At 43.1% G+C, this 24,339-nt stretch overlaps 1 protein-coding gene across 3 annotated transcripts in view; it reads left to right on the top strand.

Moving 5' to 3' along the window:
- The window catches only part of RUFY1 (RUN and FYVE domain containing 1), a 288,027-nt gene that overhangs the window by 176,280 nt on the left and 87,408 nt on the right, over window positions 1-24,339 (top strand). For all 3 annotated transcript variants that reach the window (XM_073620729.1, XM_073620730.1, XM_073620727.1), the window contains exons 8-9: window positions 7,436-7,501; window positions 7,723-7,792. In XM_073620729.1, the coding sequence (XP_073476830.1) occupies window positions 7,436-7,501; window positions 7,723-7,792 (136 nt within the window). The remainder of the gene's footprint in view (window positions 1-7,435; window positions 7,502-7,722; window positions 7,793-24,339) is intronic.

Here is a 24,339-nt window from a genome sequence, read left to right as displayed (position 1 = left end):
CATCAGAGAGATAGCAAAAACATTAGGTGTGGCCAAATCAACTGTTTGGAACATCCTTAAAAAGAAAGAACGCACAGGTAAGCTCAACAACACCAAAAGACCCGGAAGACCACGGAAAACAACTGTGGTGGATGACCAAAGAATTCTTTCCCTGGTGAAGAAAACACCCTTTACAACAGTTGGCCAGATCAAGAACACTCTCCAGGAGGTAGGTGTATGTGTGTCAAACTCAACAATCAAGAGAAGACTTCACCAGAGTGAATACAGAGGGTTCACTACAAGATGTAAACCATTGGTGAGCCTCAAAAACAGGAAGGTCAGATTAGAGTTTGCCAAACAACATCTAAAAAAGCCTTCTCAGTTCTGGAACAACATCCTATGGACAGATGAGACCAAGATCAACTTGTACCAAGGTGATGGGAAGAGAAGAGTATGGAGAAGGAAAGGAACTGCTCATGATCCAAAGCATACCACCTCATCAGTGAAGCATGATGCTGGTAGTGTCATGGCGTGGGCATGTATGGCTGCTAATGGAACTGGTTCTCTTGTATTTATTGATGATGTGACTGCTGACAAAAGCAGCAGGATGAATTCTGAAGTGTTTCGGGCAATATTATCTGCTCATATTCAGGAAAATGCTTCGGGACTCATTGGGCGGCGCTTCACAGTGCAGATGGTCAATGACCCGAAGCATACAGTGAAAGCAACCAAAGAGTTTTTTAAGGGAAAGAAGTGGAATGTTATGCAATGGCCAAGTCAATCACCAGACCTGAATCTGATTGAGCATACATTTCACTTGCTGAAGACAAAACTGAAGGGAAAATGCCCCAAGAACAAGCAGGAACTGAAGACAGTTGCAGTAGAGGCCTGGCAGAGCATCAGCAGGGATGAAACCCAGCGTCTGGTGATGTCTCTGCATTCCAGACTTCAGGCTGTAATTGACTGCAAAGGATTTGCAACCAAGTATTAAAAAGTGAAAGTTTGATGGATGATTGTTAATCTGTCCCATTACTTTTGGTCCCTTAAAAAGTGTGAGGCACATATACAAACTGTTGTAATTCCTACACCGTTCACCTGATTTGGATGTAAATACCCTTAAATTAAAGCTGAAGGTCTGCAGTTAAAGAACATCTTGTTTGTTTCATTTCAAATCCATTGTGGTGGTGTATAGAGCCAAAAAGATTAGAGTTGTGTCGACGTCCCAATATTTATCTGACATATATATATATATATCAGTGATATGTAAAAGGGTTGCTGATATTTTTGCAGTTTTTTGTAAAATATCTCAGCCTGTCCCTTCTACAGCATTTCCTCAGTCTCCAACTACAGTTGTAGCGTGTACTCTCTGAATATCTCCTGTAGCATATATTTTGTCTCTGAATATCTTCTGTAGCACGTCTGCTGTTATCTAATCATCTTCTTTAGCATATCCACAGTCCTTGACCATCTCCTGTAATATAAATATATACCATGTATGTATGTGTGTGTGTGTGTGTGTGTGTGTGTGTGTGTATGTATATATATATATATATATATATATATATATATATATAGAGAGAGATCGAGAGATCTATATATATATATATATTTGCTGGCTTGTGTCTTTTGTAGCATTGAGTATTGTGTGGTGCTGACCTAAGGCATCTAGTGTTCTTAACTTTTATAATCCCCACCCCCCTATTCCTCTTTCCCCAGGATGGGGTCAAGATTTACATTGCTCATGAGAAGACAATGTTATGTTATTGTGTGCATCCCAAATATGCACAGTATTATTAAGCCAGAAATACCTGTCAAACTGTGTCAAGGTCCCTAACGGTTACTATAAATAAAGCAGTACCGAGTTCTATACTCAAAGTTTCCAAAAAACCTACAAAACACCTGCTCTGCAGACCCAGCAAATCACCATGTACAAAAACCAATGCATATACCAAAATAAATGTTGAAAAAAATACCAAAAAGTGAATGTAGAACCCTCTAATGTGCTAGAATAGTTTTTTTTGTTAGTGTAGGAAAATTGTTTAGGCAACATTGTGGTTGTTTTTATCTAGGTCAGGGCAAAGACTCAGGGAGGACAGGATGACTCACGGGCAGCACCTCTGATACCTCCCCCTACTTCTGGAAACTGGAGTTCACTACTCTTTTGATTGCCCTTTTAGAAACACTGCAGGCATATGAGATGAATCCCAAAAATGTTATGTAACAATTCACATTTTATGTAACATTGCGGGGTGTCTGATGTCTTCCCAAGTGTATCTCCTGTTCGAATGCACAGTAAAAGTAAACTTACATAATAAGATTATGCTAACTGTAAATCAACCTGGCCTGGCCTCCTGTAGATCCCAGAGTCCAGTAATGTATCTTGGGTAATTAATAATCCAGTGTCTGGGGACAATGCAGACACACTAGGTAAATTTAAATATGTATTTGTCTTTTCCATTCAAGTGCATCAGTTCACAAGTCTGGTATCTGTCCACAGTGTGTCCCCTTAATGATTACTTTAGTACACAACACCATTGTTCCCACAGATCTATAAGGCGTATTTCCATCTCAGTTTCACCTGTTACAATAAAGACATATGGAATACATTTGGTGGCTGGAAATCCTTTGATACAACACAAGCAATCAATAATGGTATAGTATAGTAAACATCAGATGTGTAGACATAATGAATAGGCTCACTGCAGGGTGATGGTATGTACCAAATACTGTATACTAAATCATCTTAGCCAGATACTAAATCATCTTAGCCACTATGGCCCATGTGATTTCCTGTTATATTCTGAGAGTACAATCATACCCATATCTTCAGTCTCCTCAGTACACAGGTATTCTAGCAAACTGAGCAGCATTAAACATGTAAAAAAATGGTTGTCTCCACATGTATCCCAAACACTAAAAAGGGTGCTGGTAATTTAAAATCAAATCAGCGGGAGTCCAAGTATCCTTATTGTGTGCTGCATGGTACATCAAGAGTTAAGACCGAATCAAGAGCAGTTTAACAAGATAGTATAAGCCAAGCCCAATTGTTTTCACCAATTTCTGCCACCTGCATCAGAGGAGAGGCTTTTATATTATATCTTCTATTTAACCTTTTCTGAACCTTGGACACAATAAAATTCAAACCCTCTCCCCCTGCTTTTGCTACCCCCCCACATTACTAGCATTTTCCAGCTGTCAAAATGACAGCCAGAACTTGCAGAGTATTAGCTGCAGCTGCCGCTGTGATGTTTTTAGTTAATTTTTTATTAACCCTTATTTAAGTTCAATCAGCCCTTATTAACTCGTCTTTACCCTTTTCCCTTCGCTATTATTTTTCTACGGATTTCAATTTTTTTTTTTATCCATTAATATTTTTTTTTTAAATTGTTTTCATTCATTTGGTTCATTCATTTTTTGTTACAATAAAAAAAAAAAATCAAAACTGAAAAAAAAATTTCATTTGTAAAAAACTTTGAACAAGAATTATAATTTTAGTGTCATTATAAGGAAACATATTATAAAATATATTTACTTTTTGTAAGCTCTAGTAAAATAAAGTATTTACTTTTTGTTACATCTTTTTGTTTATAGACTGCAAGACAATATGTATAAAAATTGCTCCTAGCCAGGAATTAAGTGCTGCAGGATGCACCACTAATGGTAGCGAATTGTCCAAAGTTCCAATAAGGCTGCAATTAGATAGTGGTGTTCTCAGCATTGCAGATTTCCCCAGTCTGGGAAAATCTTCAAGCCACACTAGAAAACAAAATGGAGAGCGCACTGACCTTATGCAGAATATTTTATGAACTTTATTGTGAAAATACTTCAAATACTCACAAAGATACTTGAAAAATGGCATTAAAACACAGCATGTCCAGATATGGATCCTCTCGAAACACTGGATACAAATGACCAACTGTAGGAAACCATGAAGCTTGCGTCAGTTATGCACAATTGAGTCAGTGACAGAGGTTTACTTTAAAGCAGAGTTCCGCTCAAAAGTGGAAGTTCCTAATATAAGGACTCCTCACCCTCTTACATGCCACATTTGGCATGTAATTTTTTTTTGCGGGGGAGGGGGGAGTGGGTACCTAGTTTTTACAGTACACATTTTGTAGCTGCTGACTTTTAGAAAAACACAAAAACGAGTGGAGCTCTGCTTTAAGATGCATATATAATTTTTTTTCAAGTCAAAGGCTTATATTATCTTGCAAAACAGAGTGCACCAGCCATGTGCTGAATCATCAATCATTAATTTTATGATTTTAAAGTACTTCAAATACTCAAAAGGGTTCATCCTGCTATGTATCCTCTCGAATTAGTGGATACAAATGACCAACTGTAGGACCCTTAAAGCAGAGTTCCACTCCTTTTTGTGTTTATTAAGATTCGGCAGCTACAAAAAATGTAGCTGCTGACTTAATAAACACACACTCACCTATCCCACGATCCAGCAATGCGGGCGCCGGAACTCTTGGTTCTCTCCCTCGCCTCTTCCTGGCGCCGGCATCAAAAGTGTGGGCACCTGTGACAGCTTGCAGCTTCACAGCCAGGTGCACGTGCATGAGTGGCACTGCGCCACCTCAATGGAGGGAGGGGTAGAAGAGAACTTCTGCTCGAGTCACCTAGGGGGGCCTGAGTGGGAACCTGTCAAAACTAGGTGTCTTTAGATGGTGGATCTTTTCACCTTTTGGAGAAGTTTTCCTTTTTAAACACTTCATTAACTCTTTAGACACTTTATCAAGAATTTACTTGCTAGGGGAGTTGTTCATGTTACTCCCCCCGTTTAACCTCCTGGTTAGCCTTGGGATCTGATCCTAGTGATCTCTGTACTACAGAGACACACTTTTGAGCCAATCAGAGATATCCCTTTGAGAGACCTCGCATAATGTTGCCTATCTCATAACCATTACATTTGTTATGCCCCGTACACACGGTCGGAATTTCCGACAGAAAAAGTCAGACGGGAGCTTTTCATCGTATATTCCGACCGTGTGTATGCCCCATCGGACTTTTTACATCGAAAATTCAGACGGACTTAGATAGAGAACATGTTCTATATTTTTTCGACGGAACAAATTCCTTTCGGGGAAAACCGCTCGTCTGTATGCTGTTCCAACGTACCAAAAATGACGCATGCTCTGATGCAAGTACGAGATGTCATACGTGTTGTCCTGTCGTACTTGTTGTACGTCACCACATTCTTGACGGTTGGAATTTGGTGTGACCGTGTTATGCAGGATAGCTTGAGTGGAATTTAGTTGGAAACCTTCAGAGTTTATTCCGATGGCAAAACTGGTTGTGTGTACAGGGCATTATATGCGTTTCTGAGCTGGCAGCCTATTCTTTTAAGGAGCCGTTTCTTTTATTGCACAGGGTCAACGTGGTCTTCAAACAAAGACTTTGTTTTCTACCCAAGGTTCTATTTTCCTCTGTCCTGTAAGGAAACATGCCAAGGATATTTTGCTGCAGTCCTTAGATCTTGTCAGGGCTGTCAGAGTCTACTTCGCAGCCATGGCTTCTTTTCGCTAAACTGAGACATTTTTGTCCTCCCTATAGGCTTTTGAGAAGCACATCCTGTCTCCAGCTCTACAATTGGCTGGTAGATGAGACAACTTATTCCCAGGGCTTACTTCCTCCTTTCTCTATTAAAGCTCATGCTACCAGATCTAGTGGCATGCATTAAAAAGGGGATCAAAAAATGGGGATCAACTCCAGATATAAAACGATAATTCTCCTGCTCTACAAGACTCTGGTCCGGCCGCACCTAGAGTATGCTGTCCAGTTCTGGGCACCAGTCCAGTGCCCGGTCCAGCACCAGATGTAGTGGAAATGGAGCGAGTACAAAGAAGGGCAACTAAGCTAATAAAGGGTCTGGAGGATATTAGTTATGAGGGAAGGTTGCAAGCACTGAACTTATTCTCTCTGGAGAAGAGATGCTTGAGAGGGGATATGATTTCAATTTATAAATACCGTACTGGTGACCCCACAATAGGGATAAAACTTTTTCGCGGAAGGGAGTTTAACAAGACATAGCCACTCATTAAAATTAGAAGAAAAGAGGTTTAACCTTAAACTACGTAGAGGCTTCTTTAAGAGGGGCAAGGATGTAGAATGCCCTTCCACGGGCGATGTTCTCAGCGGGGAGCATCAATGGTTTCAAAAAACTATTAGATAAGCACCTGAACGACCGCAGCATACAGGGATATACAATGTAATACTGACATATAATCACACAAATAGGTTGGACTTGATAGACTTGTGTCTTTTTTCAACCTGACCTACTATGTAACCTATGTAACCTGACAGTAGCCTGCATAATAACCCATGGTCTTTAACAACAGCCATTTGTCCTGTACTGTACTCTAAGATAAGGAATTTACAAATCAACATTCCCTTTATTCTTTTATCTTAAAGGATAAGTTCACTTTTTAGAAAAAAATAAATGCACTTTTTTTGCAGGTAAAAAATGTGCATTTCTTATTTATTTCTTTTCTTAGAGCCTGTAAAGTATTAAACCAGCGATCAGCAGATCACTGGTGCCATGCAGGTCTCCAGCAGATCTGCCAGTGTATCTGTGTGCCCGTAAATCCCATACGGGCAAGCAGATACAATCTGACAGGAAGAGAGAATGAGCTACCACGGCGCTCCACAGCACCATGGTAGTTCATTGAAAACTACAAGCCGACAGCCGCAAAGCCCGCCAGACCTTGTAGTTTTCCATTCACGGGACACTGAATGAGTGACGCGGACGGGCAGACAGACAAGTTTCTTTTAAATTGTGACAGCTAGCAGAGAGAGAAGATCCCCGCTAGCTGTCAGATCCGGGAATCGGGGAGGTGCAGGGGCTGGTCCATTTGTATCAAGTTACACCCTGAATATGGGTGTAACATGTTACGAAAGGTGAACTTATCCTTTAAGTATTGCCAAATCAAAAGGCCCATAGTAGAAATGTACAAATTGCTCTTCGTAGCGGGGCAATGTCATTCCACTTATCTGCATATGTTATGAACATTTGGATTAAAATTAAAAAGTACTGTTGGAATTCAAAATTCATACAAATGTATACAGTGTGCAACTAATTTTATTTTAAAGTGTACCTGTGCTTTTGCAGTCTTATTTGATAAACCCTCGAAACATTTTACATTTCCAAGTCCTTATTGACGATGTAATTTAAACAATCAAGTTAGTGTTGAAAACGGCACAAAACATTTTTTCGAATACATTCTTCAGTAGCCACACTCGATAAGTCAAGGGTTTTAGTCACTTCAGCCTTGGGTTTGCTTTGCCCTGGAAAAAATAAATCATGCATCAATTTTAGTTACCTCACCTTTTCAGCAGAATTCTGTTGAAGCTTGTGTGGCTTGATCTAAGGAACTTTAAGACCATCTAAATACATTATTAGTGCAGTATAATTATTAGTGCAGTATAATATTTGTTTTTTCTTTTTATACAGAGCAGATGAAATTGCAAATGTTTTGGATCAAAAACACTATGTGGAAGAGCTAAACCGACACTTAAGGTAGGATTTTTTGTCGCTATGTATTTGAATAAACATAATGATGTAATATTCATATATTACAAATCAGTACAGATAAACACACACTTAGCAGTTACCTCCCATTTCTATGATGAAACGGGGATGATCTCTAACACATTCATTACGAGCAGTACTACAGAGACTAAATGACTGACCAAATAGGACATTTTGTGGCTGCTGACCTGTAATTCTTTATATTTCAGCTGTACAGTTGCAGACCTTCAGTCAAAGATTGAGATCCTGGAGAAGACAAATGCCAAGATAACTGAGGAGGTTTGTACATTTTTTTTTTTTTCTAAAGTTCATTATACAGAGGAATTATTTTTTAGCCTATAGCAGGGGTAGGCAACCCCCGGCACTCTAAGCCTCTTTTGTCGGCACTCGACTCCCTCCTCATCAGCAGAGCAGCGCAGGGAAGTGTCAGAGAGACAATAATGCATTCCAATTTCAGAATTCCCCACGCGCATCGGCACTGGGAGGGGGGGGCACTGTGCCCCTACACATGGGAAACACTGTTTGGTTCTCCAACTTTGCTGTAGCTGCGATCACCAGCTTTTGTGATGGGAAAGAGATTGGGTGCAGTTCTGCGGGGGGGGGGTATCCCTGTTTCCAGGTGGAGGAAGGCTGTCATTGGCTGCTGCTAAAGCCAATCACAGTCCTGCTAGTCCCATCCACCATCTGGAGGAAGATGACTCTCTTGGTTGCCACATACATCCCATACAAGCACGTCGGCTGGATGCGAGAGGTGGATCAGCAGGATAAGTGTCCCAGGACAGGTAGCTGGATATCTCGCATATCATAGATAAGAAGAAGGTACAGCCGTGGAGCGGATGAGCAGGAGGGTACAGCGGTGGGGAAAATTAGCAGAAGGGGTTCAGAGGTGGGACAGATTAGCAGGCGGGTACAGCAGTGGGGCAGATGTGCAGGGGGGTACAGTGATGGGGCAGATGAGAAGGGCTTCAGCAGTGGGACAGAAGAGCATGGGGTACAGTTATGGGGCAGATGAGCAAGGGGGTTCAGTGGTGGGACAGAAAAGCAGGGTGGGTAGAGCAGTGGGGCAGATGTGAAAAAAGGTGTATTAGTGGGACAGGTGAGCAGGGGGAACAGAGGTGAGGCAGAAGAGCAGGGGGGGTACAGAGGTGAGACAGATAGGCAGGGAGGTAAATTGGTGGGGCAAATGAGAAAGAGGGTTACAGTGGTGGGGCAGATGGGTTCAGTGTTAGGACAGATGAAAAGGTGATTCAGTAGTGAGACAGAAGAGCATGGGGATACGGTGGTGGAGCAGATGTGCAGGGAGGTACAGTGGTGGGGCAGATGAGCAGCGGGGTTACAGTGGTGGGACAAAAGAGCAAGGGAGTACAGTGGTGGGGCATATGTGCAGGAGGTACAGTAGTGAGAAGGATGAGAAGGGGGTTCAGCGGTGAGACAGTAAAGCAGAGGGTACAGTGATGGGCCAGATGAGAAGGGGGTTACAGTGGTGGGAAAGATGAGCAAAGGGAGTTCAGTGTTGGGGCAGATGACAAGGGGGTTCAGCAGTGCGACAGATGTGAAAAGAGGTGCATTGGTGGGATAGATGAGCAGGGGGTTACAGTGGTTGGGCAGAAGAGCAGGGGGTACAGAGGTGGGGCAGATGTACAGGGGGGTACAGTGGTGGGGCAGAGGAGAAATGAGGTACATTGGTGGGACAGATGAGCAGGGGGAACAGAGGTGGGACAGATGTACAGTGGTGGGGCAGATGAGAAAGGGATTTAAAGTGGTGGGGCAGATGAGCAGATAATTTCAGTGTTAGGACAGATGAGAAGATGGTTCAGTGGGGAGAAAGAAGAGCATGGGGATATGGCAGTGAAGCAGATGTACAGGGAGGTACAGTGGTGGGGCAGATGAACAGGGGGTTACAGTGGTGGGACAGAAGAGCAGAGTGGTATAGTGGTGGGGCAGAAGAGCAGGGGGTTACAGTGGTGGGGCAGATGTGCAGGGAGTTACAGTGGTGGGGCAGATGTGCAGATGATTACAATGGTGGGACAGATTTGCAGGGGGGCAGTGATCTGAGGTGTGAAGGTGCATGAATTGGGGCTGATCTGAAGTGTAAAGTTGCAGGAATTGAGGCTGTTCTGAGGCGTGAGTACAGGATGTTAATTTCTCACTACTCAAGTAGTTTACAGCATTTACTTTATAAAAAATCCTTTATGTGATTGAGAGTGTGAAGTTGACTTTTATTATAAAATCGGCACTCTCAATTTCTTTGAAAATATTTTTCAGCACACTGTTCTCAGAAGGTTGCCTACCCCTGGCCTATAGTGTATTTGTACAAGTACTCACAGGAGTACAAGTACTCACAGAAGATGATATACATGTTCGCTTATCTAATCATATTTTAACCTCCATTTATCTCAAAACTATACTTATTATACGTATTTTTCGCTTGATTAATGTGTATATCTTTTTATATATACAAATTAGACAAGCTTAAAGGGGAATATTATATAAATAGCAAAAGGGGGAGAGGGGAGAAATGGAATTTATATACTATATTCCAAGGCTGGTTTAGTACTCCAGTTCACTCAAAGGTAAATGTTTTTCTTCAATGAGGGACACAGGAATTCAGGGACCATTGGGTTATACTGCCACCTACGGGGAGATTTAGACACTGGGAAGCAAAGAAGTGATGGCCATCCCAGTATAACACCTCCTACTCCCAGCATGCTTCTGTTTTCATCTAGTCCCAGGAGAAAAATATGACATTTTTGCTAGCTTTTTTTTTTTACTTCTGTAAAGATTACTTTATTCCTCAGCCAGGATTCCTCTATAGGCTGTTTGAGCTGTTCTCTATTTGCAACCATTCAGATCGGTGTTTCCCCAGCATTAGCTTTGGAGGCTGTTGCTGGACCCTGTTGGACTAGACGATTGAGGGGTTAGCCTGGAATGTGACACCCTCAGGCAGCAGGCTCTTCATTGTGGCACTTTTCAGAACCAAGTGTATTGTGTTAGCCACGGAGAACCAGAGCCATGAGCACAACCCCAGGTGTGACCCTGTCTGTGAGGAATCACTTTGTGAGTAGGTTGTGTGCGCTGAGCATCAAGAGCTACTTCATTTCCAGGGCTACTGGGTACCATTTAAAATTCCTGTTTCTGCTTTAATGCAGAAAGGACAAAGATCTGAGAGCTGATGTTATCCACCGAGTAGGGTGTTGCAAATGTGCTCTGCACTTTTTCGTACCATTCAGCCTTGGGCACCTTCTCACAGCTGCTCTTGACAACAATAGACACAGTTACCTACAGTTACCTGGTCATCTCTGACCACCTAAACCTCTCCTTCTACCAACAACGGGTTCATAAGTTTTGAAAGTCTAGCCTTTTAATTTCAGTTAGGTTGCCTGACTTGGGGTACTAAGTGTCAAATCCTAAACACATGTGGAACAGTCCCACTGCCCTTGGTTCCTCCAGCTTACATTCCACTAACCATTCCGGTTCTGCCTGCATTCCACCCCCTGATGGACCCAACATTGACCGTGTGGAATTTGGCCCTTTGCTTCAGCCTAAGCAATCCTCTGTGTCTTCCCTAGCTCCATCGAGCATGACCCCCGTCGTCTTTCTTGGGAGGATTCCATCCCAATTGTGTAGGATATTATATTTCTGTCAAATTGCAACATTGATTGATGACTCTAACTGCAGAGACATTAAACATGCTCCCACACCTTCTGCTGCTGAATCCTTATCCAATCTTCATGCAGCTTTAAGAGACTCTGAGCTTTCTTCCACTGAGACTGTGTTTTTTTTTCTCTGAGGAGTTGCAGGCATCAGCCATCTTGGCTTTTATTAATTTGGTTTACCCCACTTTACAACTCAAGGATCAGCTGTCAGCTTCCGTCAGTGCTGTCTTTAATCCAGACTCTTTTAGGGTCCCCAAGACTGCTAAAACCTCTCTGTTGCACCTGCTGTTTGCAGTCGTCTTTGATGGAGACTGGAATAACCCTGACAAGCTCTTCCCCCAGTTGGCTAAGGACTTTGTTAAACAGTGTGCTGCACCCTCTCTGGATCTGGAAATGCTTTGTCCAACCAATCCCTGTGCTTTAGGACTCCATCAGCAAATGATTGGGGGCCTTTTCTAAAACCATGTTCTCTCTGGCAGGGAAAATTGGGGAGAAGGGAGGGACTTTAGTGATATACACAAAAAAGTATTTAGACATAAATGCCAATAAAAGTCAAACATTTACTAGAGTAAACATTAAAATAGCCTCCAGACAAACACTCTGGGGAAAAGTAGAAAAACCATCATAATAGCATAAAACCACATAGCATAGAACAATGAATGGTGATAAAACTACACAATGAAAGAAGTGATCCTGATTGCATGAATCCAGAGCCCTGACGTGTTTTGAGTTATTGAGTATTAATACTTCAGGGGGATGGTGGTTGTTAGCATATCAATGCAATAATCAATCAAGCATGTCACACACTGATGTTGAGTTCCACTTACGTAGTCCTATTGATATGAACATCTCACATTATGCTGGAGGTCCACAAAGAAGAGAAATGGATGCCATGCACCAAAGACACTGTGTCCCAAAATACAAGGGATATATACAACCCATATAGCTTGGTATATACCTAACAGGTAGAGCTAGGGGTAATAAAAATATATACAAAGAAAAAGATATATAAGTATAGACATGGAAATATTTCAGCATAGGTTTATGTATATCCATGAACAAACCAAGTGGGTCAGTACCTGAAAGTTGTTTAATGTGTAACTGAGTCCGTCATCACCACAACCCTAAGCCTCAAAAGTGGAAAACCTGGCCATCTGCATCAGCAGGGGGACCAATCTGTGATCACCCTCGAAAAAGTCTACCAGGGACAAAAAAGGGGGGTGGGGCCCTAAAACCTTACTTCCCACAAGGTCTACCATCGCTCATGGAAGGCATACTTTTTATTTGGTGTGAGGCAAGAAACTGGCATTTTAGGAAATTCTCCATGGAACGAATCTGACCTTTCCGCAAGAGGCTTGGATAAGTTTTTGCCATTGAGTATCATCAAGAATGAGACCTTGACACTTGAAGTATTGTTTGAAAGACCGCTAGCTTTTGGTTCTCTTGGAACTTCAAAAACTGCTTTTTGAACTCTTCAAAACCTTCCCCTTTCCAATCTCATGTGTAAGGTTGCATTCCTTGTTTCCATCACCGTGGTGAGGCAATTGTCTGAGTTAGGGTTACTCACAGGATAAAGCCACTTCCTGGTCTTACACAGGAACGAAGTGATATTGAGGCTTAAAGCTTCCTTCCTTCCTAAAGGGGATTATGGCCTTTCACCTCAACCAGAACAATATTCTTCTGTCCCTCTGTATGGCACCGGTTCATCAAAAAAGAAATGTCCTCCTTTTGCCTGGATGTAGGTTGTGCTGTGCCTATCTCTACCTTGCAGCCACTGCTTCCATTAGAAGGACTGACTCTTTCTCATTCCTGATGAAATAGAACCTGTTTTTTGATTACATCATTACTTTGTCACTCAGACAGATCATCATCCATGACTACTGTATGGCCTGTCAAAGTGCAGTCTACTAGATCTGTAAATGCTTTTTTGTGCTACGGTTTCCAAGAATTGCAGGGCTGCTGCTCACAAATTCTCCATTTACCAGATTTGGGTGCAATTTCCTTCAGGACACTTTTTTGAGCTGTTATTTTGTTTTTTCTTTGTTGGCCTTTTAGTGTTTTGTTGCCCACCCCTCGGATGGACTGCTTTTGCACTTCCTGACAGTGATGTGTCCCTCAGTGAAAGAGAAAATGGGAGTTTTATGCTGACTGTAAAATCACTTTCTTGGCATTCATTGAGGGATACACGTTCCATTCCTCTGTGTCTGATTATTGCTCTGGTTACTGCCACAAAACTGCCACAATGCATGCTGGAGTAGGAAGGGCAGCCAAATTTTTTTTTCTTGGCCAGTGTCCCAATCCTCTAAGTAATGTACAAATAGCTAGATATCTTAAGTTATCCTTAATGCTGAGTTAAAGTGTCTGTAAAGCTACTTTGTCATGATCATACAATCCCCTGTGTTGGATAACGTTATGTGCCCCAGTGTACAGTATCTCACAAAAGTGAGTACACCCCTCACACTTTTGTAAATATTTTATTATATCTTTTCACGTGACAACACTGAAGAAATGACACTTTGCTACAATGTAAAGTAGTTGGTGTACAGCTTGTATAACAGTGTAAATTTGCTGTCCCCTCAAAATAACTCAACACACAGCCATTAATGTCTAAACCACTGGCAACAAAAGTGAGTATACCCCTAAGTGGGCCCAATTAGCCATTTTCCCTCCTCGATGTCATGTGACTCATTAGTGTTACAAGGTCTCAGGTGTGAATGGGGATCAGGTATGTTAAATTTGGTGTTATCGCTCTCACTCTCTCATACTGGTCACTGGAAGTTCAGCATGGCACCTCATGGCAAAGAACTCTCTGAAGATCTGAAAAACAAAATTGTTGCTCTGCATAAAGATGGCCTAGGCTATAAGAAGATTGCCAAGACCCTGAAACTAAGCTGCAGCATGGTGGTCAAGACCATACAGCAGTTTAACAGGACAGGTTCCACTCAGAACAGGCCTCGCCATGGTCAACCAAAGAAGTTGAGTGTCTGTGCTCAGCATCATATCCAGAGGTTATCTTTCGGAAATAGACGTATGAGTGCTGCCAGCATTTATGCCGAGTTTGAAGGGGGGGTTAGCCTGTCAGTGCTCAGACCATACGCCGAACACTGCATCAAATTGGTCTGCATGGCTGTCATCCCAGAAGGAAGCCTCTTATAAAGATGATGCACAAGAAAGCCCACAAACAGTTTGCTAACGACAAGCAGACTAAGGACATGGATTACTGGAACCATGTCCTGTGGTCTGATGAGACCAAGATAAACTTATTTTTTTCAGATGGGTGTCAAGCATGTGTGGCGGCAACCAGGTGAGGAGTACAAAGACAAGTGTGTTTTGCCTACAGTCAAGCATGGTGGTGGGAGTGTCATGGTCTGGGGCTGCATGAGCGCTGCCAGCACTTGGAGGCTACAGTTCATTGAGGGAACTATGAATGCCAACATGTACTGTGACATATTGAAGCAGAGCATGATCCCCTACCTTTGGAGACTGGGCTGCAGGGCAGTATTCCGTCATAACGACCCCAAACACACCTCCGAGACAACCACTGCCTTGCTAAAGAAGCTGAGGGTAAAGGTGATGGACTGGCCAAGCATGTCTCCAGACCTAAACCCTAGTGAGCATCTATGGGGCATCCTCAAACAGAAGGTGGAGGAGCGCAAGGTCTTTTACATCCACCAGCTCCATGATGTCATCATTGAGGAGTGGAAGAGAACTCCAGTGGCAACCTGTGAAGCTCTGGTGTCCATGCCCAAGAGGGTTAAGGCAGTTCTGGAAAATAATGCTGGCCACACAAAATATTGACACTATGGGCCCAATTTGGAAATTTTCACTTAGGGGTGTACTCACTTTTGTTGCCAGCAGTTTAGACATTAATGGCTGTGTTTTGAATTTTGAGGGGGCAGCAAATTTACACTGTTATACAAGCTGTGCAGTCACTACTTTACATTGTAGCAAAGTGTCATTTCTTCCATGTTGTCACATGAAAAGATATATTAAAATATTTACATAAATGTAAATTCACTCACTTTTGGGACACACTGGGGTTGATTTACTAAAGGCAAAAAGACTGTGCACTTTGGAAAGTGCAGTTGCACAAGGCAAGAGCAGTTGCTCCAGAGTTTAGTAAATGAGCAGAAGCTCTGCTGACTTTCATCAACCAATCATGTCCAAGCAAAAATGCAGTTTTTTTTACTTTCCGTGCATGTGATTGGGTATTCTTTGCAAAGTGAAGCTTTACCTCATTTACTAAGCTCTGGAGCAACTGCATTTGCAGAGTGCAATTGCACTTTCCAAGGTGCACAGTCTATTGGCCTTTAGTAAATCAACTCCACTGCTTTATAAAAAAAAAATGCAGATTTGTACTTTTGTTCAGAAGCGCCTCTCATCGCTCACGTGAATGCTCGCTGCCGCTCTCCTCTCCCGGTCTGACAACTACAGCCGGAGGGGCCAAGAACTCCCGCTGACATCAGCCGGGAGGAGAGGAGGAGGACAGCAAGTGTTCACGTGAGCGCCGAGAGGCGCTTTGAAAAAAGGTACAAATTGGCATATTTTTTTTATAAAGTACACACAGTGGACACATAACATTATCTAACACACGGGATTGTATGATCATGACAAAGTTAGGAATGGGTGGGGAGCAGAGCGGCACTGCCACTAGCTGACAGGCGGGGGGGGGGGGGGGGGGGGGGGGGCGGCGGCAGGGAGAGAGACAGTGGGATGATGGAGGCACGTAACCCGATCATGGTATCAGTGGCTCAGCAGCCCTGATGAATGTGTGTGTGTGTGTGTGTGGGGGGGGGGGTGACAGAACCAGGTAGGATCAGCCAGGTATTTTAGATTATACAAGGGGACAAATTACACAGCACAAGCACGCACTGTGGTGTTATTCATACTTTAAGGTAACGGGATACGTTTTTTTTTTTTTTTTTTTTTAAGGTTACAAACACTTTAAGTTTCTGCACTTTCTTGTCCATTGAGGGATATGGGTATTCTTATACTGTCAGGTTATAAAGTTGCCTACAGAAGGATGGACACCAGCAAAAAAAAAAAATAAAAAACACCCAGCACAAATTAACCCTGCCCACAATCACCATGCTTCACCATGTTTTTTGCTAGTGTTCTCTAGAGAGCTGACAAGCTAAACCTAGAAGTCTCTCCAGTCAGCCACAGGGCACAGGTTTCCAAGTTTTCTTGTTACGGGTCAGCCAGTTCTAACGAGGAGGTGAAGAATCAGCTTCTTCCACAGACTGCAAGGGCTGGGACAGTGAAGTTAAAGCGGAGTTCCACACAAAAATGGAACTTCCACTTTTCGGAACCCTCCCCCCCTCCGGTGTCACATTTGGCACCTTTCAGGGGGGAGGGGGGTGTAGATACCTGTCTAAGACAGCTATTTGCACCCACTTCCGGCATAGACTCCCATGGGAGTCTATGCCTCTTTCTGTCAGTCCGCGCTGTCTCCTGGGAAACACACAGCTCCCAGAAGATAGCGGGGACCAGTTACGATGCGCAGCGCGACTCGCGGATGCGCAGTAGGGAACCGGGAAGTGAAGCCGCAACGCTTCACTTCCTGATTCCCTCACCTAGGATGGCGACGGCAGCTGCCGAGAACCGAGCAGGTTCTCGGCGTCGCCTGCCGACATCGCTGGACCCTGGGACAGGTAAGTGGCCATGTATTAAAAGTCAGCAGCTGCAGTATTTGTAGCTGCTGGCTTTTAATATTTTTTTTTTTTTTGGCGATTTAGGTGGACCCCCGCTTTAATGGGGAATTTTAACTACCCTGAAACTGACTGGAGTAATGTCACCAATGGAACAGTAACAGGGCAGATATTTATAGAACTATTACAAGACAAAGACAGTTAATAAAAGCTCCAACTAGAAATGTTCTGCTAGACCTGGTAATCTTAAACATTGCTGCGGACCTTATTACTAATGTTCATATTGAAGAACATCTGGCTAGCATTGACCATAACATAGTTTCATAAATTGTTAGCTGTAAACAACAAGCATATACTAGTAAGATAAAAACACCTAATTTTAAGAGAGCACATTTTCTAAGACTGAAGGCTGGTCTCCAAGATATAGACTGGGAGGGAATTTTGACATTGAAGAACACAGAACAGAAATGGGAATGCTTCAAATCGATTGTATGCAAACACTGAAAAATATATTCCCTTTTATATTAGCCTTTTAAACCTATGTGGCCCATGTCCAAAATTAAAAGATATAGATAATAATAATTCTCAGCTGAGAATGCCGCCCCCTTTCTACCGAACTAAAGAACTTTACTTAGCATGTTCTATCAAATACTCATAATATGAATAGAGGTTCACACCACCTGGTGACCAACACTAGAAACTGTTCTGATGCATAGGTTAGTCCATTATTCACATGGAAGGTAAGAATTTGCCCCTTTGACACAGCTCATTCTACCTAACTAGTTAAATACTCCTTTACGTATCACAGTCCATCAAAATTTTCACTCGGGTATGAACAATATTTCCCAGCAGTTCCCCTTCTTCTTTAAGGGTAACTCTGGGGGCAGAAAGTACAGCTGCAGACAAGCAGCCAGGCCATGGTGCAAGGGACTGCACTTTGGGACACAGGTCCCCTTGGAATGGTAGCCTCAGTCTGCATGACAGCCGGGAACTGAGAAAGATTTCCCCTTCTTCTCGAGAAACAACCCTGCTGAATATCACATCACAGGTTACTTTTCCGAGGGAGGCAAACTGACAACTTTCAGAACACTGGCCAGTATGACTCAAGTGGGCACTCCCTGTATCTGCCGGCAGCATTCAGTCCAGCACAATCTCGGCAGTACAGCCAGCAGGAATGTTCTCCACTAGCAACAACGTTTGTGCAGAAATGAAGTGGCCTCCAGCATAGTGTCCTTAACTTCACACAGCACATATTTGTAATCCGCAAGTTTAGTGAAGGACATGCTATCATGGAATTTACCAGTAGCACCTAGGATCTGGCAACTTCAAATCGTCTCCTTTTGTATTCACCATAGTAACAAAATTAATGTTCTTCCTCGTATTAACATCATCTGAGTTAGCCAGACAGTCCTATTTAGGAACAGGTAACAGTGAGGTTCTTTACCCCGATTATTGAGCCACGCATCAATAATGCAATAAAGGAATAATGGTCCTTTTAAAGAATACTTTAGGTAACTCTGTGTGGGCAACTCGGCCGACTGCAACAGTATTTCCCTTCTTGGAGGGATAAACAGCACATTTTGCTATCTGATACATCCCCACAACTTTAACCACTTCAGTCCCGGAAGATTTTACCCCCTTCCTGACCAGAGCACTTTTTACAATTTGACACTGCATTGCTTTAACTGACAATTGTGCATTCATTCAACGCTGTACCCAAACTAAATTTGCATCCTTTTTTTCCCACAAATAGAGCTTTCTTTTGGTGGTATTTGATCACCTCTGCGGTTTTTCTTTTTTGTGCTATAAACAAAAAAAAAACGACAATTTTGAAAAAAAAAAAAAAGACTATATTTTTTACTTTTTGCTATAATAAATAGCCCCAATTTAAAAAAACAAAAAAAACAAAAATTTCTTCATCAGTTTAGGTCAATATATAATCTTCTACATATTTTTGGTTAAAAAAAAAATATCAGCGTATATTGATTGGTTTGCGCAAAAGTTATAGCGTCTGCAAACTGTGGGAAAGATTTATGGCATTTTTATTACTATTATTATTTTTTTTTTTACTAGTAATGGCGGTGATCTGTGATTATTAGCGTTACTGCGACATTGCGACAGACAGATCAGAGACTTTTGACACTTTTTTGGACCATTGGCATTTATACAGCGATCTGTGCTATAAAAATGCACTGATTACTGTCTAAATATCACTGGCAGGGAAGGGGTTAACACTAGGGGGCGATCAAGGGGTTAATAGTGTGTTCTAACTGTATAGGGATAGGATTGACTAGGAGAGGCGACATATTGTTTGTTCCTACTTAGTAGGAACAAACGGTATGGCTCCTGTCCTCTGACAGCACAGGGATTTGTGTGTTAAGCAACAGTAACTTTACTCATTCCACGCATCTTCCACTCACTTTTGACTCGCCAGCTTCAAGCACTGCCGAGGCTGCGCATGAGATCGGCCACTCTTCTTTGCACGAGATGATCGGACATATTGAGCCAGACGGGTGAGGATCGGAGGGTTACAGTCCTCAGGAATGATGACACCCGTGGTCGCAGTTGAATCTGATACTTGAATTTCTTGGGAAGGGAGGAGAGGTGCTGGTACCACTTGCTCCGGACTAGCAGTAGCTGTCGAAAGCCCAGAGCGAACAGCAGCAGCGGGAACTGACACTTCCACTGCGGTCTCTGTGGGATCAGCCCACAGGGCATGCTCCAATAGAAAGGAATCTGCACAGACAGGGATAGGCCTAGCAGGGCCAGCAGGGGTGGTGCTGGAGGTGGGTTCCTCCACAGTAGCATACCCGTGAGCCCAATCCTCCCTCATTACCTGGGAAGGTAGTGACGGTCTGGCAGCCACCAATAATAGTAGTTCTCCACTGCGGTAGCACCGACTCCAAGGGCGCAAGAATACGGCAAAAACGGAACATCGTTGGCAGACAATCCCCATGGCTGCAGAACTTTGGGAGATATACAAGGCTATTTCTCCCCTAGACTCTATCTGAATACCCGTCTCAGTAATAGTCTCTCCAGAAGCAAAGAAACTGGCAATTTCCCGTGGGTCATATTCAGCCGATACGGGGTAGGTAGTCCCAAACCCAGGATTTTCCAGATATGCCATCTTTCCCTCGAGGCCACAAGGTTTCAGCATGCGGACCCAAGATGGTGGCATAAGCAGCATTGAGTCCTACCCCTGTGACGGATTGGTGCAGATACTTTCTGGAAACTTTAGCACCCGTCTGTTGGTTTCTGCAGCGCTTCTGCGGGTTTCTGGAGTCTGTTTTAACCCTCACAGCGCTATCGGGAAGTATCAAAGACCAGGCCGATCCTCTCCCATGAGCAATGAGACTTGTTGGTTCTTCCTCACGTTGCTAGAATGCATGATAACACAGTCTATAAGAAGTAAAGATGTTACTTGCCACTTTCCCACGGAGCCAGAGGAAAATCCTGATGGATCTGTAGCCAGTTGCTATGGGTGACCGCTGCGAGGATAACGCCTTTGCCCCATATTGGACGCCAAACGTAGCAATGTCCCGGGTCTCCTTTGGTCTAATGAGAACCTCCAGAGTTAGGGATAGCTGGCATCCTTCTTTGTAGAGTGGGTTACGAGGCATGGTGGGTGTAATGCAAGGTAGATTCATGGGCGCCAGACACTTCTTGAATGCAAAGAGATTTATTGTCTCTTAAACAGAACTGTAGAAGAGGGGTTTTAGGGCCAGGACACCCTTAGATAGTTGCATTAATTAGCAGACTCCAAGACTTCTATAGGTAGACTACCATGCAGAGAAAAAGCATCCAGCAGCATGTAAACAAGGCAGATTGCCATTCTGTCAGTAGGAAAGGCCTGGATCCCTGTGTTCCTGCAAAGCGGGGACATGGATCCATGCCTTCCCCTAGTAAAAGCACTCCCCACAGTACAATAAAACACTGGTCAGGCACACAGTTAACCCTTTGATCTCCCCTGATGTTTAGCCCTTTCCCAGCCAGTGTCATTAGTACAGTGACAAGTGCATATTTTTAGCACTGATCACTGTATTGGTGTCAGTTGTCCCGAAAAAGTGTCAGTCAGTGTCCGATTGTCGGACGCAATATCGCAGTCCTGCTAAGTCGCTGATTGCCACCATTACTAGTTGAAAAAAAAAAAAATATCCCTTAGTTTATAGATGCTATAACTTTTGCGCAAACTAATCAGCAGAATACATATTGGTCTAAACTGAGGAAGAAATTTTGATTTTTTTTTTTTTTTTCAATTTTTTTTTTTAATGGACATGTTTTATAGCAGAAAGTAAAAAATATTGGGTTTTTTTTTTTTTTTAAGTCTTTTTTTTATTTATAGCTCATTAATAAAAACCGCAGAGGTGATCAAATACCACCGAAAGAAAGCTCTATTTTGGGGGGGGGGCGACATAAATTTTATTTGGGTACAACGTCGCACAACCGTGCAATTGTCAGTTAAAGTAACTCAGTGCCGTATCGCAAAAAATGGCCTGGTCACGAAGGGGGGTAAATCTTCCGGCGGTCTAGTGGTTAAATACTTTCTTCGCTTCTGTGTATTCTAAGGAAAATGGGGATAGTATTGACATAGCCCCAAAAGAACCACAATGGCTGAAAGTTGGTATGATCCAGAAAAAAAAAAGAAAAAAAAAAGGTGAATAAAGCATCTTGGACCAGATGGTTTACATCCATATGTCCTCAAAGTGTTGAGCTCTGTTAAAGCCATTGTTTTCAATCTTCAGAGACTCTTTATGGACTGGTCCAGTTCCAGTCGGATAATGTCACGTCACTGGCCTATGTCAATCACTAAGGTGGAACGAAGAGTGTTATGGCGGCGCTGGAGGCTCCCGGCATTCTCGGGTGGGCAAAACACTATGTGCCGGTGCTCTCGCCATGCACATCTCAGGCATGGACAATTGGCAGGCAGATAACCTCAGTCGGCAGGCGCTGGACCAAGGAGAGTGGTCCCTGTATCCCAACGTGTTTTATCATCTGTGTCTGCGGTGGGGCACTCCCTAAGTGGATCTTTTGGCATCTCTGCTCAATAGAAATTTTCCAAGGTTCGTAGGAAGGTCATGGGATCCCCTAGGGGATGCCACAGATGCCCTGTTGGTGCTGTGGAGCCAGTATCTCCTTCTTTGCACTTTCCCTCCTCTCAATCTTCTTCCACGACTCTTACACAGGATTCGGGTGTATCTAGCGGGTACAAAGTCTTTTCGACAGTCGGATTTTTTTTTTGTGATCGTAGACTGGCCGAGGAAAGGGCTGCCAGCATCCTCTTCTACCATTTCCAGGTGGATCAGGCAGACGGTGATTCAGGCCTACACCATTAAGGGTCGAGCTCCTTCCTTTCCTGTAACGGCACACTGTACTCGGGAGCTTAGTATCTCTTGGGCCTTCTGTCATCAAGAATCGGTTTCTCAAGTTCGCAAGGCAGCTACCTGGTCGTCGGTGTACACTTTCAATAAGTTTTACAAAGTGGATGTCTTGGCATCTGCGGATGCTTGTTTTGGCTGCAAAGTTTTGCAAGCGGCTGTTTGAGGGGTCTGTTCCCTCTAGAGGTTTTTCCTGATTGAGCTCCTGTGTTCTTGTTGAGCTCCTGTTGGCCTGGTTTTGCTTTATTTGTTTGACCTTGGGTCTTCCTACCCCTCACTTTTTTGGCACTGCTTTGGGACATCCCTATGGTCAAAAAATATTTAGAGCTATGTCCGTCAATGAACGTAAAACTGCATTCCGACATGATCATAGGCGGAATTGCTGCAATTCCGCTCCCAATGTCAAATGGCTGCAAAACGCAGAATGTGTTTGTGATGCCATTATTTCTAATGGCACCCCAATCGCTGCTGCAATCACAACACGCGAAAAAAGGAACACAAGCTTCTTTTGAGCGACAGTGGTGCGCGTTGCGATTGGGGTACCATTAGAAGTAATGGCATTGCAAATGCGTCCCGCATTTTGCAGCAATTTGAAATCGTGGGGCGGAATAGCGGGCTATTCCACCCATGATCATGTGTGAATGCAGCTTCCTGATGATGTGTTGATCATGAAATGCATTGAGGCTGCGCACTCGCCTATGCTTATGTCCTTCACGGCTGGTTCCATTTTTTTGCTGTGGTGGAACGCACGCTGAGATGTGGGGAAACAATATCTCTGTCACTGTACATGTTGGTGCTAGCACATTAGCACCTTTTATAATGCAAGTGAGCACTTTATTAAAGCATATTGCACTATGTGAATCTTTGAATCTTTTTTGCTTTAACCAAGCCATATTGTCCTATGAGCACAAGGATACATCAAGGGAATACGTTATACCTTCCAAAGGATCTGAGCATATCAACTCTATGATTTAGCCATCTGGTGAGTCTGTATTTCTCCCACACGGGTGAAGGTGAAACACGGCTAATTAAGAGTACCTGTCATCACAAGACTTTTTCTTTGGTGTTGGGTTCCCTTTTGAGAACTTTTCTTCATATAATTTTATATTTGCCTGGCTATTGATTATACACTAAAATACTAAGTTATATTTATTTTTGAGTTAGCACCAACTTTTTTTTTTTAAAGATTAACAGACAATACAGAAATTCCAATATGAAAGGACATGGCTCCAAGTACAATACAGACCATGGTTACATATAAATTACGTGGCCAAGAAGGGGCTTCCTGTATAAATTTCAAATTACATTCCTGACATGAAAATGTCTAAAGTGCTCCTCGAGATATCAATGCATTGCCAGTGTTGTGTGTGATGTTTCAGGAATCTATAGACAGTCAGGGCTGCTGAAAATTCAGAGCCTCTACAAATACTCCTAATCGGATTTCTGTTTGTTTCGCAAGACTTGAGAGGGATGGGAAAAGGAGCTGACCAAGTCAGCCCCTCACCCCATAGTCTCCGTGTGTTAGGGCTTAGGGAGGATAGGGACCGGGGGGAGGTGTACCGAGAAATTAATGTAATGCGAGGCTCTCCTCTCCATCCACTTCCAGTAGCGGCCCTATGTTGTATATAGGCCACAATGCCTTTAGATTATATCTTTGAAAATAGTAATGGACCGTAGAACAAATTAAACGTTGTCTTGTATCAGTTCTTGATAACTTTGAGATTTTCGTTAATTAATCCAGGTTTCCCATATATTCGAGAAACTGGATACCCTATCCTGGGTGGTGTATATCAGCTCCTCCATCGCTGCTATATGATTGATACGTGATGCCCATTGTTTCATTGAAGGGGTTGATTTGGACCTCCAATAGACTGGTAAACAAAGCCTATCAGCGTTAATCATATGCATAGCCACCGACTTATAGTATCTTTTTTGGGGTGTTTTGGAAAGGTGAAGGAGGTACTGTGCTGGTGAGAACTCCAGTGGGAGTGAGGAGAGCGCAGTCATCGCATTTTGCACTTTACGCCAGTATGGCTGAATCAGTGGGCACGTCCATCATATATAAAGAAAAGTGCCTACATCCTATTCGCATCTCCAGCACTGATCTGAAACCATCAGAACAAATTTGTGAAGCAGCTCCGGTG

Source organism: Aquarana catesbeiana, linkage group LG03, assembly GCF_042186555.1.
Source record: "Aquarana catesbeiana isolate 2022-GZ linkage group LG03, ASM4218655v1, whole genome shotgun sequence".
Lineage (NCBI taxonomy): Eukaryota > Metazoa > Chordata > Amphibia > Anura > Ranidae > Aquarana > Aquarana catesbeiana.
Note: the sequence above shows the minus strand (reverse complement) of the source record. Positions and strands in the feature narration are given on the sequence as shown.